General features: G+C 37.4%; 1 protein-coding gene across 5 annotated transcripts in view; it reads right to left on the reverse strand.

Annotated features, from left to right (window-relative positions):
• Positions 1–273: 273 nt before the first annotated feature.
• The window catches only part of LOC107596867 (CUGBP Elav-like family member 5), a 40,684-nt gene continuing 19,749 nt past the window's right edge, over positions 274–21,208 (reverse strand). The window contains exons 5-10 of one of the 5 annotated variants that reach the window (XM_016287721.1): positions 19,269–19,413; positions 6,530–6,742; positions 6,172–6,264; positions 5,590–5,733; positions 4,228–4,394; positions 274–4,147 (exon numbers count right to left, since the gene is read on the reverse strand). In XM_016287721.1, the coding sequence (XP_016143207.1) occupies positions 4,267–4,394; positions 5,590–5,733; positions 6,172–6,264; positions 6,530–6,742; positions 19,269–19,413 (723 nt within the window). In that variant the 3' untranslated portion in view covers positions 274–4,147; positions 4,228–4,266. Of the gene's footprint in view, positions 4,148–4,227; positions 4,395–5,589; positions 5,734–6,171; positions 6,265–6,529; positions 6,746–19,247; positions 19,414–21,208 lie in introns of all 5 variants that reach the window. The other 4 variants (XM_016287720.1, XM_016287717.1, XM_016287719.1 and 1 more) reach the window with 4 other exon arrangements.

The following is a 21,208-nucleotide window of genomic DNA, read 5'->3' on the forward strand; positions in this document are numbered from 1 at the left end:
TGGTCATGCCGCACCAATCACATCGCAGAGATAGATGGTGCACCTCTTGTCCTCTTTTCTCGGAAAATATCAAAAGAAAACAACAAACATTAACAAGAAAACCAAAAACAACTGTAAACAGCATTGTCTCATCCAGGCTTTAAGAACAGCGCAGTGAGTGCCTGGCTCTCCCACTGCACATTTCACACAGCAAAATCAATACTCTTGATATATATTTCCTTACGCTTTGTGCTGAGAAAACCAGAACTTTAACATGATCTTTATAAAGCAAAAAAACCCGCCCCACCCCGAAACCCACCCGCCCACTGACTACTTTCCCTATAGAATCTGAGAAATGTGCTGCTGTTCCCTAATATACAGATTTCATATCTATAATAAGCTACTTTCCTTAGCATACAAACCATAGTTAAAGAATCATATTGTTAATATGAGTAGTACCTTTATAACACTTTAACCCCCCAAAGCTTTCCCACCCTTTCCCCCCTTGAGCATGCTCACAGATCAAAGTTCGGCATGAAGATCTGAGGAACGAAACGTGAATGTGGTTTGAATGAGAAGAAAGCAAGTATGAAATGCTGGTGGTCTGGTTTCTTCAGAAATACCTGTAGTGCAAAACGCCCCCCAGCCACCCCCTCGTTTCTGGGGAAAATGCAATTTGTATTAACGCCGTCGGTTCACCTTTCAACACATCAGGTTTCATTTTATATGCCTTTCCAATCTCATTTTTTTTCTTTCAAGCTGTAATGATATCATCCTTCAAACTTATTAAACTTCAGGCACTAGTTGCCATTTTTAATTTGTATTACACTTGCTTTTACATGCAGGCCAAATTTAATTTGATTTTAATAATTCACATCTGGCATGGAGAGATTCTGTGAGGAAGGCCCCTGCAACATGAGGTTATTAGAGCGCCGATGCCCGAGGGCTGCGTGTCTGTATATCACCACGTTCTGATATGCCACCACAGGACAGGAGAGAGACGATGGAAATGGAGAGAGTTCAGCAAAAAAAGGCCATTATAACCTGTGAATCGAATGCGATCCATTTCGGCGCGACCTGAGGCTAAAAAAACGGCTGTGATATACAGGCGACATTAATGTTTTCCGGCAAAACTTATTTCTGACGTCTGCGAGATTAAACATTTAACATACAGATATATTTTTAGGGAAGACAAACAGGTCAAATATCCACAGTGGAAATCAAATGAGGTCAAAACATGTGCTTTTCTGTCCTACCTAGATTCTAGAGCTCTGTTTTAGCATCTATTTCTGTTTATTTGTGAATTCTGGGAGGACCTGAACTTCCTGTACTTCTGTGTCACTGTATTATCTTTAGTTTTGGCATATCTATGAAGGCAGTGTGGAATTGGCGAGTTGGCAAACGGTGAGAGTAGCGTAAGGGCAGCGTGGATAGAACGCGAAAAACGCAAACAAGAACGTTAAATGCATAGGAAAACAACTCGTTTCAAGAATATTGTCCATTTAATATTTAAAGACCCTGTGAAATCTTTTTTTATGTGTATAGCGTTGATGCATTTCCCTTTAAAACAAGAAGTCGGGGCGTGTCAACTTATTTTAAATAGCCAATAGCCTTTAGGTTACATTACAGCCATAATGTGCTACTTATTACACTGCAAAATCTCTACTCTTAGAAAGTACTGCATCTAAATTTCCATTTGAAATATCTAAAAATAAATCTTTGATGAGACAAAATACACATATTGAAGATACATTCTATGAAAACAGGTCTTAATCTATATATATTTTTGAGATATTTATAATCTTTTTTTACTGGAAAACAAGTAAAAAAGGACTAACTAAACATCATGCTGTGTCGTTACTTGCAGGTACAGTAGTATTAGTGTAGCATCTGATTGGACAAAAATTTGTAGTGCATGATAAATCAGTATTTTTGGTCCATTTTCCAAGTGAAAAAATGAGAGACGTATATTTAAATGCATATTGCTGGTAAAACGCAATATTGTCAACATAGTACTCTAGAATTGGCATCAAAGCTAACAAATATCCACCAATTCAGATTTTATTCTAGAGCTTTTGATTGGACAAAAATTTGTCATTTAATTTTGAGGTCCGATTTACCTGAAGACTGTAAATTTTAAATTGTGTGTGTTAGTTTTGTCAGCTAGCATTAGCCACAGAGCTAACACACAAACTAAGCAATTTTGATTTCACAAGGTCTTTAAGATTCTTGTCAAGTGCTTTAGAGTTGTGTATATGTGTGACTTGTCTGAGAGCAAAGCAACAGCTGCGGTTAAGTACACCATAACGTCAGACTCGGTGGCTTTTTTATTGATGGATCAGTTTGCTCCAACTGTAACCCCCATGGCTGCTATTTACAAGCTGTTCGTGAGCTCTTTACAGGCTGCTCATTAGACCTTTGCAGACAGTTAGCGTCAAGCTAATCCATACCAGCCTGAGAAGCGTTTTCTTAGAAATATGGGTTATTCGTGGATCCAACGAGTCGTCCCGTGGCGTTCTCTATATCTTAAACTCATTTATTAGCGAAATGAACTTTGCAAACGTCAATGTGGAATTGATTGTGCAGGTTTCCGAGGCTGAATTTGACTATTATTTTGATGCCGCAAGATGGTTCCTGTAAAACTCTGATGTGCTTCAGAAGTTGTAAGCAATAACAAGTTTGTCCGTTCAGTAGGTCCGTTACGAACCTCATTTTGTGGGCTGTGTAAGGGTTTAAGGCTTGGTATCTTTGTAACTGCTTGGTTTTCTTATTAATGTGCTTTATCAGTTGATATTCAGCATTTGGCACCAACTGTTTGATGAGTATGCACAAAATGGATGATATGAAAAGTCTACAGGTCCCTTGTAATAGTAAAGTTGCGTGTTACTTCATGAAGCACAGTCGTAGACCTGATGAACTCAAACTAGAACCACTTCAGTTGAAAAATCACTGAAGTGGTGAAAAAAAAAAAACTAAACTAAACTAAAATTTCCAATCCCTGTCAAGCACTAACTGTATTTTTGTATTATTTACCTGTGCAATGGTACAGCTGTTTATATTGCGGATAGTTTGCGTTGAAGCCACAGGTACTTATTCTGCTCAATAAGTAAAGCTTTCATCGGATAAATATGTTTGTTTGTGAATATCTACCCAAGGTTTTGCTAAACCAGCAACACTTCGCACATGCATATATAATAATACTCAGCATTTGTTCTCTGGAACATGGGCCTATTTCTGACATGGATGGATGATGGACAGTTTCCCCCTTTGTTTTTTTTTTCTTCATGGATGAAAATGGCTGAACATGCTCCTAACAATCTCCAATCCACATATTCTACTCCACTAAAATAGTATAGCTTTTAAAATTCTTTTTTTTTCTTCGTTTTTCTATTTTGTTTAAATATTCTGAAACCCAGTAGCTATAAATGTAAAAGGAAAAGAAATCAAAATCCCTTTCCTCTTCCGACCTGAAGCGAATATTTATGCTTTTTATTATTTTTTTCTTTAAACTTATGTCGTTAGTAGTAGTTTGTAGTATTAGTATTGTTATTAATACCATATATTTCTGTTGAGGAATAAAAATGTTTGGTCCTTTGGTCCCTTTGGGGTGAAAGATTGATCAGTTTCACTGAGGGCATGGAAACCTCTTGTGACCACAGAATGTCCTGCGTTTGCTGAAAGACGGTGACAGAAGAAAAGGTAAGAGGAAAAGAGAAAGAAAGTCCACTAGCGGGACAAGAAGAGCTTCTTTTTTTCCCCACTGCATTTTTCCTTGGTTTTCAAGTTTAACCCTCATTTGTCCAGTGTAATAAAAGCCATAAGCGCCTCTTCCTTTAAATAGCATGTGTGTATAATATGTATATAGAAATTGAAGTTGTTCTTGCTAGTTTTTTCTTTTTGTTTGTTGCTTGACTGATGGTGCGAAGCTCAGCGAGAGACGGGACATGTTGAGTTCTCTGTCTTTAGAGAGATCTTCCACTTGTCTTTCGTGCGCTGTGCTAAGTGTGGTTTGTCCACGGGTGCCGGTTCACCTGCAATACCGCCTCCTATATACTGAACATCTTCGTAAAATAAATGCTGATATGTCTTCAAAAAAATCCATTCATGTTGTTCTTGTTTGTTTTGAAAGAAAAAGTTAAATTCCTTTTGAGATTTCACTCTTCAAATCCTGTAAAGAAAATGAAATTCTAAATAATATCAAGAATGTATTCCTGTTAAAAAATTGTGTCTGGTGTCCAAAAGTGCTACCTGTGCTGTTGCTGAGAGCCCTGTGTGGGTTGGGCCCTGTCAGTACGGGCGGCTCGCATCCTTCGGCCGTTTTAACTGCACTTTCAACCTCTTCATGCCGATCTGAAAGCCGTTCATGGCCTGGATAGCAGCATGTGCACTTGCTGGGTTGTCGAAGCTAACGAAGCCTGCAAGAGATCACGAGAACAGATGTGAACCAAGTCGCTCGGCTGCTCAAATTGATTACACGGCATCATATTAAAGCAGTGAAGTTTCCAACAAGTCAAAAATGTCTCTTTTATGAACTTATTTCCACTTCGAACTCTGAAAAATCACCATATACTGTATGCATCTGTGTGGGCTACTTTTGTGCATATATAATCCACTGGTGGTATAGAACAGGGACAAATCGCCCCACAGGACTCCGAAACGGGGCCACCCACAGCAAGCAAACCACATTCGTCCGTGACATCCCCAGCTTCCCATTCAAACCCATAGGCTTTTACAAGCCAGTGACCAAAAAGCCAAAATGAAGTGAGGATGCACTTTCCCTGGCATTACGAGCATCATCAGGAACCAGCAGTGAACCGTGAAAAACAGCGGGCGTTTTCATCGGCCATCAGCCACCTGGGAGCAGAGTGGCCTACGCGCCTAACCGCGCCTGGAACTGCCCCCATTTCGAGGCTTGTATCTACAAGACGAGAAGGTCCACATGGAGGTGATGTGGGGGATAAAGCCACAAGGCTGAATTAATAGGGAATCTATGTATGTCAGTGCTCTCAGCCAAGTCCCATCGGTCCATCTCGGGCCTCGGCCCCCACTTAATTAATTACTCCACCGAGCGCCTGTTACCCAGACCTGACATTATGCAGTAAATGCATAGTGTATAAGTCAATACCGCAAATAGGTCCTACTTCACAAATTTATACCTTATTAACCTCCCCCAGGAGACGGGAGCTGCTATTAATTGTGGCTTGGGAAATGTCTCCCCCTGGAGCGGGAACAGATGTTGATCCATAATGGGCCTTTTTGCTTCACTTAGGACTTTTTTTCTGGCTCAGGGGTTTTTAAAAGGCAGCGCTCCGGTTTGTGGCTTGACACAAAATACAGAATGGAGTTTACACTGTGAAACGGACAGAGACCGATTATTGGTTGTTTTGGGACGGGCTGTATGCGGAAACATTGCTTGCGCAATACTTGTTCTGCAGTTATTCACATTCAGCATGCTGTAATCAAATATTGTATATAAATATATTGTAACTTTTTACTGATATTTTAAGTTTAACATTGATGCTGGAATCAGGCTAGGCAGATTAATCGGCTGATATATAGCCGTTTTGAGATCATTGGCATCTATTACTGAAACGTGTTGATTTGTCTCACCGAAACATTTGCTCTGGTTGGTGGCTCTGTCCATGAAGACCTTGGAGGAGATGACTGTACCAAATGGGAGGAACATCTGCATGAGTTCGTTGTCGCCAAATTCCTGCGGTAGATGGTAGATAAAGAGGTTGCAGCCCTCTGGTCCTGCAACACAAAGATGTTACTCACTGTGGAGTCTCCATTCAAATTAAGTCACAGAGACAACAGAAATGTTTTAATATAAGAACTTGTATTTAGATTATAATGTTAATGTCAGGCCTTTGTGTCCTTTTGTTTCAGAATACCATGCAAGCAATTTTGTTACATTTTTATGTTTTTATAATTATGCTAAAACAGGCCAAATATTTATTACAGATTCTCTACAGTGAATGGGTGCCGTCAGAATACCGTCAGCTGATAAAAACATCACAATAATCCACAAGTAATCCACATGACTCCAGTCCATCAAATTTTCATTTTTTGCGTGAACTATTACTTTAATGGAAGATGCGATTTGCAGTTATTTCAGTATAATGAACTATTCACTCATCATCATGCATGTAGTATTGATCCTTATGCCAAAACAAATGAAAAATCTCTCACCCTCACCTTCTCTCTGCTGCTGCTGTTGAATGACTTGCGGTGGCTGTGGCAAGCTTTGGCCAATAGGGGTCAGTGTGGTCGCTGGGTAGATGGCTGTACGTGCAAAGAGAAATTTGTGTGAGAGCACAGCCTGGATTTATGTGATACAGCATTGAACAAGGCTACTCGAAAGAAAGAAAGAAAGAAAGAAAGAAAGAAAAAGGACAAACTAACGCATGGTTGGTCAAAAACGACCATCCATTTTAAGTAAGCAGCACAAAAATAGAATAGTTTCATGTGGTTTTATATATATATATATATAGAGCGAGAGAGAGAGAGAGAGAGAGAGAGAGAGAGAAGGCTCATTGAGGTAGTGAACCTGTATATTGCTGCACCCCCGTGAAGGCCTGTTGCAGGGTGTCTGCAGCTGTGGGGCTTTGGGTGGAGTAAGGGGGCAGTCCGTTGGTGTACATGGCCTCAACCGCAGGGTGTCCGTTGGGCTGGTGAGGGATGCTGGTAAAGCCGTTGACGATAGGAGTGACAATGCTGGGGACGGCTGATGTAGTGATGTTGGCAGGTGGTGAGCTGAGGCCTGCTGAGCCAGGAAAAAAAACACAGACAGCACATTGTACATTGGTACAGTTTCCAAACAAAGTGTGCAAAAAGTCTGCAGTTTCATATTAAAGCATAGAAAATGTATATGTATACATATAAAGAGAATGCTGTTGATAACTAGCTAAAAGAGAATGATGTCGATTACCACAGAAAATAGTCAAAAACTCATCCCACATTAATAGAATTCAAAAAAATAAATACATACAAACATATATCTATCTATCAGCTTGTTGGCTTTGAGGCTAATGCTATTATACCACTACATGCTGACAAAATGTACTTTTAACACACACACACACACACACACACACACACACACACACACACACATATATATATATATATATATATATATATATATATATATACCCTTTATTATTTCATAATTATTATTTACTTATACCTTATTAATCTTTATTTTTTGTTTCATTTTCAATTAACCTTACTATTATTGTTAATATAATTGATGTACTATATTTTTTCATTAAGTTTAGTTTCATTATTTATTAATACATTACAATACATTCATTAATATATTTTAATTATTTATATATTATGGTTAAGATACTGCACTATTTATATAATATTTATAAAGTTTTATTATTAATATAATAACTCTTTAAAAAGTAATTAACAATCATTATATTATATAATGCTGTTTTAACCTGTTAGAAATGGCATGGCATAGAGATAAATGTAGATGAACTGCTGATCAGTCAGTCATTCTATATCGTCAATATGACAAAAGTGGTTACAACAAAACACAAAAAAAAAACTTATTTTGCGACCATCTGCAAATGAATCGTTTAATAGGCCCTTGCTAGAATAAGTCGGTGTTTGATCCCAAGCCTCGAGCGTTTTCAGAGCTGTGGCTTTGCATCGGTACTAACTAGAAAACAATTCCCATAGGATACCATTTCAATCTGTACCCACGAACAATGCTGGACATAGAGGACGGTCGTCATGGAAACCCCCAGCATGCCTCAATTACAATGTGGCAAAAGACCCTATAGAAAAGTCTTTATAGAAATATGACCGAGCCGATGGATTCAAACAGTCTGCGGTATTGTCCACCCAACCAGCTTCATTTACAGCATGACAATGTGAACCAGGCTCGACACGAACGTAAAGGTTCCCAAAACTGTACTCAAGCCTCCCACTGCTGTAACCTGGGGGAATTCCAGTGGGCCGAGGAGAGCTCTTTACTCTCGTTTGTGCTATTTCCTGTTCCTAAGCTTTTTCGCGATTGTTTGCTTCCCACACTGCACATTGATGAATTAGTTGACGCCTCTGCCCCATTCTTCGCGGAGCCCAGGAGACTGGGCGCGTTCGGGGATGTCCGATAGGCAGCCCCAGCCGAACCGACCACACGTGCGGGGCCGAGCGGCAGCTGCGTGCTGTTATAATGTTGAGAATCTATCATTGTGATGTGACAGTTTGGAAAAGCTGAATGCTGACGGGAGGATCCAGCCCGCAGGAAGGTTAGGAAACAGACTGAGCTAGTCACGGAAACTCAGATCATGTTCTGGTTGAGGAATAAGACTTCAGTAGGCAACAAAAAAAAGCTAAGACAAGACAAATGATACGTTGCTGGGAAAAAGAGGGTAGTTCACATAGAACAGGGATGGCGAACTCCAGTCCTGGAGAGCAGAGTTCAGCTCCAACCCTAATAAAATCTCACCTGCTTGTAGCTTCCTAGTAACCCTTCAGACCTTGATTGGCTTGTTCAGGTGTGTTTGATTAGAGTTGAAGCAAAACTCTGCAGAGCTGTGGCTCTCCAGGACCGACGTTCGCCACCCCTGACATAGAACATGCTTTGGCATTCCACTACACTGCTTTTCCATCGTTCTCTATGTACAGTAAACGTGCGATACACGGATGTGTCGCGAGTTTTGCGCATGAGGCGGCATTCTAAGTCTCAAGTCAGAAGAAGTTCATTAAAAAAAAAAACACGCCTCTAGACATTTTTATTTCACGGCCCTGTGTTTTGCATTCTGTATAATTGTATAACAGATTTCATTAGCATGTTGCTAATGATAACAATCTGAATGAGATTAAACTATTTTTACTGTTACTTTTGGTACTGAATGAAATGAATATTTAACTAAGTTCTAAAAATGATAAATTGAATGTTTCCTTTTGGACATTTCCTAAATTACGCCAACCCTCTTTATCTTTTACCTTGTTTTTAGGCAAGACTGTTGTTACTTGATTTCTAAAGTTTGATGTTAGCATGTGGCTAAGCTAACAATGAAAATTTGAGTTTGATTTACCTGTTTTTGCTCTCTTTTTTTTAAATGTATGTCTTTCCAAGATCTACAAATGAAATTATAAATAGAATGTTTCTCCCAACATTCTCCTAACCTCTATATTCCAGTATATTTTACATGACACCACTTTCAACTAAACACTTTTTATGCATTTTGGCCATTCATTTACGTGCCTGAAAATGCTAACTTTAAAAGCTGAAAATGATACCACTAGATTACCTTTGCGTAAACTACAAACACGCACATATTATGTGTTTGCATAGTGTTCCTTTACAACGTGACATTGCCAATTCCTGGCCTGACATGCATAATACAATGTTGTTGTTGTTTTTTGGCGTTTTTGCAGATCCGTGTAAATGCTCCCATAACATTTTCCTACCCTCTGAATTCTAATATATTTTAGCTTACTATACGTAATGCCATTTTGATTGACAAATAATGCTTTTCACGCAAATCTTGTCACTTCATTTCAGTAGAGCTTGATGTTATGTTGTTAAGCTAATGATCAGTCTGTCAGGCATAAATTGAGACACTTTTCTTAAATGACACAATGGCCTATAAAATGCAAAAAAGTAAAAAAATAAATAAAAAAAGTAAAAAATGTTTTTTTATTATGAACAGCTTTTTGAACTGAATAAAATGCTAATTATTTATAACTGACATAACTCTCATAATGTCCACGATTTTATTCTTTTTTTTTTTTTCACTGAGTTTACTGCAGGACAATCTGGTGTTGCTTTCTATATGAAAATGTACATAATGACTAGGTTTAAGAGCTAATGTTCATAACCTTAAAAACTGTGTTGTGAAAATCAAGTAACATGTCAGTTTACTATGTTCGAGTGTAAACATTTTGCAGTGGTCCTGTACCGGCTTATGACATGCAATTGACAGATCAAAAGAACCAATAGGCGGTTCTTAGTGTAGATCCAAGTATGCACTGTATCATCCTTCCCTTTGTGGTTCAGTGTGGTCCATATCACAGCAATTTGTTCCAGATGGAGTCTATTTTGGCATCCAATTCCAAAAGTCCAGAATGAATCCATCTGTTATTAAACAAATCTTTTGTCTGTCAACCCTGTTAGTATGTTGAGCACTACGAGATGTTGAGTATTCGGCAAATACTGTTATTTCAAGGGGGGAGTGTAATTGGATTTACATTACTGCAATCTGCCCTCGGTGCATCATACTGATTTGCACCCGATGGTGACTACAATGAGGAACAGCTTACCATATGCACCAAAAGGATTTATTATGCAAATTATACACTGAAATCAACAAGGAGTACTGGAACTGTATCGGTTAGCACTGCAGCCCAACCAATCACAATAACTAACTCCCATTACATCCATATTTTAATACAGAGTGTGGCTTATGTTTATTTACACTTGAATTCATAAAGAGGTTTGCTATGTACAGTGGGGAAAAAAAGTATTTAGTCAGCCACCAATTGTGCAAGTTCTCCCACTTAAAAAGATGAGAGAGGCCTGTAATTTTCATCATAGGTATACCTCAACTATGAGAGACAAAATGAGAAAAGAAAATCCAGAAAATCACATTGTAGGATTTTAAAAGAATTTATTTGCAAATTATGGTGGAAAATAAGTATTTGGTCAATAACAAAATTTCATCTCAATACTTTGTTATATACCCTTTGTTGGCAATGACAGAGGTCAAACGTTTTCTGTAAGTCTTCACAAGGTTTTCACACACTGTTGCTGGTATTTTGGCCCATTCCTCCATGCAGATCTCCTCTAGAGCAGTAATGTTTTGGGGCTGTCGCTGGGCAACACGGATTTTCAGCATGACAAAGATTTTCTATGGGGTTGAGATCTGGAGACTGGCTAGGCCACTCCAGGACCTTCAAATTGAAAATTACAGGCCTCTCTCATCTTTTTAAGTGGGAGAACTTGCACAATTGGTGGCTGACTAAATACTTTTTTGCCCCACTGTATGTAATGTAAATCAAATGAGATTCTTTATGCTAGTCCACAAATGTTAAATTCAGTTTGTCCGTCTGACAACTACACACGATCACAATTCACTCTTAATGCTAATTTAATCATTTTTCACTCACCTTCAGGTCTTTTCAGACCTGTATGACTTACTTTCTTCCATCAAACACAAAATCATGGCGCTTCTATGGGCATTTTTGGAGCTTAACAGCTCCAGTCCCCATTCACTTCCATTGTATGTAAAAGAGCAGTGTGAACATTCTGCTAAACGTCTAATTTTGTGTTTTTTTGTTTGTTTGTTTAATATACAGTATATTTATATACATTAATGTGGTCAAATTATTACAGAAATTAAATTTTCGGGCAAACTATTACTTTAATCACAGAGACCAACTGTAGCAGCATTGTATATTTGTTTAAAGCTATTAAATATTTATTTGTCACTAAATATGAGTTAAAACTACATTTGACAGCAGAACACGATTTAAAATGTGTCATAGCAACATGTCTGGCATGAAATAATTTACCAATTCAATCTCCCAGCATGCCACAAAACACAATCTCTGCCTACTGACACCATTGGGGAAATATAAATCAGTGTGAATATGAGACTATGTAGTCTGAATGCTGCAGAAATGCAACAGCAGGTCTTAGTGTTCAACCATTTTGAAGTTATTATAACAGTAAATGACAGATAAATGACTCCAAATGTTGTTTGATGTGGAAACTTTTAACATTTTAACATCTTAAACAGTCGACAATGCAGCTCTAGGCCTCTAAACATGCAATTCGAGTACTTTACAAAATAAAATATGCATAAACACAATGATTTTTACAACAAGTGGCTTCCTAAAACAGAAAAACAGCATCTTTGAGTACACCGGCACGCGACACAACCTGTGCAGCTGCTCCATTTGAAACGCTTTCAGGCTTTTGTACGAGTGCAATCTCTATTTCGCGGCCCCGCGAGACCGAGAACAAAGTCAATGGGTTTTATGACCCTGACGGCACACAAGGTGAACTCAGCCGTCCCCATCATGTTCCGCGCCTCTCGGATGGCTCGCAAATACTGCACCTGACACCTCATTAACTTCGTCCGGGGCTTTAAACACAACAGAAACAGCCGACATATGCTTAACCAAAGAGCAGCCTCTCATCTGACTGTGACACATCTCCATTTAAACTGGAAAAAACCAGGACGGGGGCTTTGCGAAACCCATCAAGCCCGTGTCAGGGTACAAACTTCAGGGCAGAGACAAATAATGCGACCAGCCTGGCTGCATAGTTTCAAGCCATTTAATCCCGCCGTTGACAATTAGACTGTCATGCCGTCGACTTGGAGCTCTTTGTAGCTCAAGAGCTTGCACCTGCTGAACATTACTCTTATAAAAAAAGAAACAAAATAGGGGAATACATCACCTTGCATCATGGTAGCGATACATACTCTAATAGAGGGCGCCATCTGGCTGAGTGTGTACGCACCATCGCACTTAAGTGCTTTACATCTGTTAATAGAGCGGCCACACCATTGTTTTCAGCGAGCGCTCTTAACCCTTGTGTTGCACTCCTAAACGCTGCGTGCACCGCAGGATGTCACCGCGTTACCTCTCGATGACAATGTCCAGGTTTCTAGGTTACTCCGGATGCTGAAGACATATGTAATGGCACACATGTTGGTGCCATGATATTACTGTTCTTCCGATATGTAATTCTCTGAACTATCTTGGGGGCCATGTAAATACCAAGTACATGAATATATAATCATTCAGTACCATGGTATATCTACTGATACCATCACTTTACCTGTCGAAGTTCATTTTTTTTATAAAGATTAAATTCATTTTAAAGATTCAATATTGAAATAATAATAAGAAAATATATTAAAATTAATTGTATTATTGTTGTATTGAATTTTATGTAAATGTAAATTCTTTAAAAAAAAGACTCAATATTTAAATAATAATAATGATAATAATAAGTAATAAAATATATGACAATTAATTTAATTATTATTGTGTTGAATTTTATGTAAATGTAATATTTTTCATATTTATTATTGTTATTATTACTATTACTATACTTAAACAGGGTTAAGGTACAAAAACTAATTAATCTATCAAAATAACTAAATATTATTATTGTTATTGTTATTAACGTTCAAAAACAACAACAAAAAATTCACGTCAGAATGTATGAAATTTAAATGCATTTTAAATAATAAGAAGAAATAGAATTTGTTATTTATTACTATAATATTCATCATATATGCTTAATACTAAATATTAAGTAAACGATTATACTGTTACAGTACCTTTTTTCATAAGGATTTAAACATTTGATAAAGACTTCATGCCACATTCATAATTTATCATAAAAATAACAAATGCTTGATAATATACCTAAAAAGTGCAGTAATATTACTAATATTGTTATTTTTGATGATACTGTAATACTTACTGTACCTGTTGATATTGTAACTGAATAATCAATTTTGAATCACAATCAAATCGAATCAACTTTGAATGAATCCGCCTCGAATTAGGATTACATTTGTAAGATTACAAATATAGTCAGGTTGTGTCAGTCATATTAAATAATATTTTTGACTGACATAATTTTCAAATTACACTGTGTTAAAATTTTTCATTGTAGTGACATTTTTCACAATCCTTTCCAGGTGTTGTCTACTTTGTAATCCAATTTTGCAAATCTGTAACTCCACTTGAGCCCAGTGAGATGTTCTGCTAATACTTTGTTACTTCATGTTAATGTTATTTCTAACACCGAGGATATTTCACACTAATAATACTCCGCGCTTGTGCATTAACTAAAAGATGGAGATCTGAAAGCAGCCTCAGACGATGTGACAGATGTTCTGCCGTTCAATTGTGGACTTGCCAGATGTCTTCAGATTGCAGCACAATTCCCTAAAAACCACTTCATGATAAAGGAAAGTTAGAAGGCTTCTTTGCATCACAATAGAATAGTTGTTCAGTCATTTTTAAAGCCTGATCCAAAAACATTTATTGTTTATTCAAACAGAAATTCAATATTTCTCTAGCTACATTAGCGCTTAATATCCAACCAGATTCCAGTATAGTCCGTTCTTCCACAATGCTTTATACACAAGTCACAACCAATAAAACTGTGTGTGTGTGTGCATGCGTGTGTGTGTGTGTGTGTGGGTGTGCACGCACAGGCAGATGTATTGAATAAACCAGAGGTGCTGTGCCTGCCAGGGAGATGCAAATGAATGAATGAATGAATGAACTAGAAAAAAAACACATGAATATCTTATTTATTGTAGTCCTTGGAATATTTTTAACGCCAGCCATTCTATCTCGCCCAGGATTAATAATGCAACAGATTCCAATAGGTTCAATAATGGAAGGCAATCAGTAAAGCAGAGCTCATGCGCGCACGCAGGAGCGTGTCCAATGCATCGCATATTTCAGCACATCTCGCGTCCACAGGAGATCAGCGCAGCTCCGCCAGTCTCTTTCAATTAAGTCAGTGTAACAGAGGCCAATTCACCCCAGCAGCTGCATTGCATGTTAATATGACATTAATCCCAGTCAAAGAGGATAAAATCCAAACATACAAGTGCGGTTGTTTTACACAGAGATGGATCATTTTTGCAAGAATGAAACAAAAGCAAAAAAGACGAGGTGCTGTGGTTTTATGGACATTTAACATGGTATTCACAGCACAGTATTTACAAGAATACCAAGCTATACACGTCCAAAAACAAAACAACCCAAAACATGGTATTACATTACCAGTGCTATTTTAGTATCATTGGGATACTATTATATTATTTTTGTTATATTCATTTAATTAAAAAGTCAATATAGTCTTTTTTATTCATTTTTAGTTATTAAGTTAAACTTAATGAAAATAAACAAAATTTTGCCTTCAGCTAGTTGAAGTAAAAAGTATTTACAAGAATACCAAGCTATACACGTCCAAAAACAAAACAACCCAAAACATGGTATTACATTACCAGTGCTATTTTAGTATCATTGGGATACTATTATATTATTTTTGTTATATTCATTTAATTAAAAAGTCAATATAGTCTTTTTTATTCAGTTTTAGTTATTAAGTTAAACTTAATGAAAATAAACAAAATTTTGCCTTCAGCTAGTTGAAGTAAAATAAGTTATGTAATAGATATTTCAGTGAACATTTATTTTATTTCAAGCAACAATTTTTTTTAAATTATTGTTTGTTTTTAGCTTCAGTTAATTATGACAATGCTATGTTAGTATGAGACTTGCTAGGTTTCATGGACATTTACCATGGTAATACCATGTTTTTGTGACCTTTAGCATGGCATTACCATGATTTCATAGCTCTCTGGCATGGCCATACTATGTGTTGTGACATTTACCATGGTAATATTGTGGTTTCATGACCATTTACCATGGTGTATCTATAGTTTTATGGAAATTTACATGGTAATACTATGTTTTGTGACATTTATTTTGGTGATAGTATAGTTTCATGAGCATTTATCATGATAATACTATGTTTTTATAACATTTACCATGGCATTACCATTGTTTTTATTGACATTTGTCACAGTAATTCTATGTTTTGTGACACCATGCCATTACCATAATTTTGTGGACATTAGCGATAGTATTACTATGTTTTTGTGACGTTTACCATGATATTGTCATGTTTTCATGGACATCTGCCATGGTATTAATATATTTTGTGGCAGTTACCATAGTAATACCACATTTGTACAATGTTTTTGGCACATGGTAATACTATGCTTTGGACATTTGAAGTATCAAAGGAGTAGTGCTGTCAAACGATTAATTGCGATTAATCACATCCAAAATAAAGGTTTTTGTTTACAAAGTATATTTGTGTGTACTGTGTATATTTGTTATTTATATATAAATACACACACATGCATGTACACATTTCTGAAAAAATATGTTATGTTCACATATTAAATATATTTATATACAGTGGGTACGGAAAGTATTCAGACCCCCTTAAATTTTTCACTCTTTGTTATATTGCAGCCATTTGCTAAAATCATTTAAGTTAATTTTTTTTCCTCATTAATGTACACACAGCACCCCATATTGACAGAAAAACACAGAATTGTTGACATTTATGCAGATTTATTAAAAAAGAAAATCTGAAATATCACATGGTCCTAAGTATTCAGACCCTTTGCTCAGTATTTAGTAAGAAAAAATATGTTATGTTCACATATTAAATATATTTATATACAGTATAATATAAAGTATATGAATATAAATATAGACATGTAAATATTTTCAAAATATATACTGTATATATATATATATATAATAATTATACACAGTACACGCAAATATACTATGTAAACAATAACTTTTATTTAGGATGTGATTAATCGCAATTAATCATTGGACAGCACTACAAAGGAGTTACATGTAAATATTATATGTATATCAAAGTACCACAGTATTAACATCTGATGCCATAACTGTACCATGGTACCACCACAGTACTTTTTGGTATACATAATGAAAAAAAATCAATATAATATAAACCGTTGCAGTCTTGCAGTCCTGTGAACTTCAGGACTGCTAATACAATGGGTGCTGCTAAAACAAACATGCAGTGAGTGATGGATGATCCGGGATGGAAAAAGTGCATGTTTTGCATCGCATGTGTCTTAACAAAACATTTGACAAATCGTCCTGTCAGTCTGACTTAATATTTGAAGTAGCAAGTAAGTACATTTGCATGTAATGCCACACATGGATAGCCTCAGCCTCGCAGAAGAGAAGTGTGGCTTGACAGCTCTGGAGCTTTAATTGGACGAGGCTTTTATGGGACTGGATGGCGGCTTGTAAAAGATAGAACCGTATTAAATCTATATGTGATGCCAGGGGGAGCATCTTGCTGTTCCAGCCCCTCAGGTAATGAAGCTTGTGTTTTAACTTTGCATAAGAACGCAAACGTTTTGTCATTCCACGGTCAGTCAATTAGCCACGAAACTAATAATGTGCTTCGAAATCGGCTGGCCAGTTTTCTGCAAGCTACTCATATGATGCCAAAACTATGCGCTTTACCAGGAATGACAAATGATATTGTCCGGTGTCGTGGTGTATAGTGTAAATTGGTACAGCAGTGCTGTTGACAAAAGAGGAATGAGCTTTGTTAAAGCTGAGCATAATTCACTGGGTGGCATGTTTTCGGAAGGGATTGGAAAAGTGCAATACTGCTGCATAAGCAAATGCTGTAAGGTGGCCATTATCCAATAAGATCTCCTGTTTGTTTAGATTGTATGATAACGGGGTGTTGGGAATGACAATCAGAGCAGTCGTGTGTTCTGATTATCAAAGCTTTCTGAGGACGAATAAAACAATCTGGCGTGCGTGCCATTTAGGAAATGTCAGTGTGGGTGTTTTTGTAACTTAAAATGTGACATAATGTCGGCTGATTTGTTTAAAATCAAGGCAAGAAATGTGCTTGTTCTGAAATGTCATAGTATATTCAAACAAATTTCCCATGTGAAACCGCAATTCCACGCCTGCCCATGCGACGGTCATCTACGTCACGCAGGTCGATTTTTGACTACAGGCATAAAGTCTGGTTCACTTTGCAGCTCAGTTATGGAAGAGATTTGTTTTGTTTGTTTTGCTACCTTGTTTAGCAGCGATTTCCTGTCAATTATCGAAATAGTTGACATCACAATAAAAAAAAAAAAACGGCACAAAAAAGTTTTTATTGTGGTATCAGAATAAAACCTCAAAGACTATTTAGACTTCTGCTCATTTTTTTGCGGCGTATAACAGAAGGTTGTACAAAAAACTGAAGAAATGTATGTATAGTTTTTTGAAATTATGTATAGTTTTTGTGCTTTCATTCTTTCAATCCAAAAGTAAAACGTAATGCAACTGACTTTTTAACTCACAGAAAATAACGCAAATAGACCACAAATGTTTGTTTACATTACCAATACTAATATGTTTTAACATGCAGAAAACTATTAGATCGAACTGCAAGTACATCTACAGGTGCAATAATAATTTTTAATAAAACTTTTTTATTGTGGTGTCAACTATTGTTCAGAAAAATAAAAAAAATACTATTCACACTTCCAAATTTTTTTTCTAGAGTTTAACGCAAATTGTTATACAGTACAAAAGAAATAAAAAAAATTGAGTAGCTGTGTATTGTTTTGTACACTTGTTTTATCCACCCAAAAGTAATGTGTACTGGCATTTTAACATACACAATCGCAAATTGTTGCACAAGAAAACTTAAGAAATTATATTGTGCTTTTGTTCTGTTAATCCGAAAGTAATGGGTACTGACTTTTTAACACAGAGTAAGTTACACACTGAAGTGAAGTGACATGTAGCCAAGTATGGTGATCCATACTAGGAATTAGTGCTCTGCATTTATACCGTCCAAAGTGCACACACACACACACACACACACGCGCACACACACACACACACACACACACACACACACACACACACACACACCCCCACACCCACACACACACACACACACACACACACACGTGGGCAGCCATTTTATGCTGCGGCGCCCAGGGAGCAGTTGGGGGTTCAGTGCCCTGCTCAAGTGCACCTCAGTCATGGTATTGAAGGTGGGAGAGAGCACTGTACATTCACTCCTCCCACCTACAATCCCTGCGAGACTCAAACCCGCAACCTTTGGGTTACAAGTCCGACTCTCTAACCATTAGGCCACGACTTCCCCATGTCCACAAGAATGTTTACATGTGCAGTTATAATGCACATTTTACGCTGTTAATTAACTTTTTCTGTTTTATCGCAAATGATTGTACAAAAAAACCTCAAGAAATTTGTAACTGTCTACAGTTTTTGTGCATTTGAACACAGTTACATTTACATGCGCACTTACAATCAAGCTAAAGTGGATTTTTGCGTAGTCAAACTACAGTCCATCCAACATGACAAGTGTGCAATCAAACACTTAATACATTAAATACACATCAAGCCTTCACCTCTTTTCAGAGCTCTTCAGAGCAGAACGCAGGGCCAATTGTTGTGCAATCAACAATACATGCTGGGTGAAGCGAAGCTACAGTTGTGTTATGTAGTTCTGTTAGTCCGACTGTGCAAAAATATGCTTTTGATTAAGGATTTATAGCTTTAGTCCGACCATGGTGGTCCGACTAACGCGACGGTAACACTTCACCTCAGACCCCATCCCGTAAGAGAGGAAATGAAGCACTGTTGCTCACCCAGTGTCTGATGAAACTCACCCGACACCGGGGTCATGGTGGTGGGTGGCAGGCTGTTGATATTGAGCGCCCCCATCTGGTGGATCTGGGTGGTGGGAAAGGCCACACTGGGCGCCAGGTAGCCTCCGTGACTGGCAGCCATGAGGGCCGCCTGCTGCTGCATCAGCTGCCGGATAGAGATAGAGAAAAACAGAAAGCAGAGAGGGAGAAAGAGAGAGTGAAAAGTTACTAGAAGCACACAGGCTACATGGGGGCATGATGGATAGGCAGTGCTTCGCAGAGCAGAGGAGAAAGTAGAGCGGAAAAAGAGAAAAATGTGTCAACCTATGTTTAGTGAACGCGTCCATCTTCCCAGTCAGAGGACTGTCGCAAGCTCCCTCGAAACATTTCAATAGCTGTCGGTCTGTCTCATTCTAATGGAGGGATCGACGCACATATTAGTGTAGTCTTAAGGGAGCTGGGAGTTCGGAGCAGAAAAATGGAATTGTATTAATTTTTTCCCTTTCAAACTTTAAGGTGATGCTTTCTTCATGGCCTTGACAGCGCAACTTCTTTTCCCTCCCCCGTTTTCCTTTACGATGTGACAGCTATCAAGGCTGAATATATCATGGTTACATTGAAGCAGATCCAGCTTAGATCCAGACTAAATGACCATGAGATCCAGATCATACCTCATGCATAAATGCCTGTTTACATGTATTGTACACGGTTTTTATAATAACGTCACTGAGCACCTGTAGACTTTTGGCAGAGTATTCAGTTTGTTGGGAATGAAAATAGCTAAAAAAAATCATATATATTTATATATAATATAAATTAATTGCAATAATACAAATTAAGTAAAAATTGTAGTTGACCACCTTTTTTCAAATCATTTTCTTGTTGATGAAATACATCGCATTACAGAAGTAAAATGGGTCGCGAATGCTGTTTCATAGGTCATATCCGTTATTTGTTTATTTTATTTTTTTGGACATTGGAAAAGTGTTTGTGTATCTTGTCTTTTCTAAAAATAAAATAAAATAAGTAGCTGGCCTGTCTACCTTTTCTTCTAATAACTTCACCGTGCAGCTGTAGACTTTTTTCAGAGCAGATGCGAATGCAATGCAATGCTTTAAAAAAACGTGGTCGACATCAAACTATTCCCATCCAGTTAAACAATAATGCAACTATTCAAACAGCATTCCTGCACATCACAGCATACAGTCCCCATAGAGAAAATAAGGCCAAAAGTAATATGCTACTTCATACAATAATCATCCAGCTGCCACTCTTCATTTGAATGCAGAGGATGATATTGTTCATGTAGGCTTTGCTCTCCGCCACTGTTTCATCTCTGGATAGTAGAAAGGCAATCATAGGCAATCATAGTCTCTCATTGGCCTTGTCACTGAGCCTGAAAGATGCTGTCCACCCACAAAACAAATCTATAAGCCTTGCCTGCATTACTATCTATAAACTCCTCCTTTCATTTGCATAATTCCATCAACAAACCACTGAGGATCATCTATTATCCTTCAGGTAAAATCCACAGTTTTGGGGAAACAAGGAGCATAAACAAGTTAAATGAATATAAATAAAATCTCAGCACAAATGTGCTGAGTAAATACAATGGGAACATTTCAAGAGAAACATTTAATTCAAAATTAATTGAGAGGTTTTTGCAACACTGCTTAATGAATTAATACTTTGTACTTAATACGTTTTCAGAGCATCTACCTTTAACAGAAGTGTATTTTGTCAAATTTTTTCACGTATAGCTAAATTGTTACTTGGGTGAGTTTGCAAGAATTTCGAAAACTTTTAATGTTTAATGCATTTGTCAACCTTCAGACAAGGGTGGGACGAGACAGTCTAGTCTCTCTCTGCCATGTAATAGCCATGCCACAGTAATCAGACGCTTTTGTGCCCATCTCGCAGCCTTTTCCTTCGTGCTGAATGGGGCGTCAGAGTTAAGCTGG

Source organism: Sinocyclocheilus grahami, unplaced genomic scaffold, assembly GCF_001515645.1.
Source record: "Sinocyclocheilus grahami isolate Dianchi unplaced genomic scaffold, SAMN03320097.WGS_v1.1 scaffold224.1, whole genome shotgun sequence".
Taxonomy (NCBI): Eukaryota; Metazoa; Chordata; class Actinopteri; order Cypriniformes; family Cyprinidae; genus Sinocyclocheilus; species Sinocyclocheilus grahami.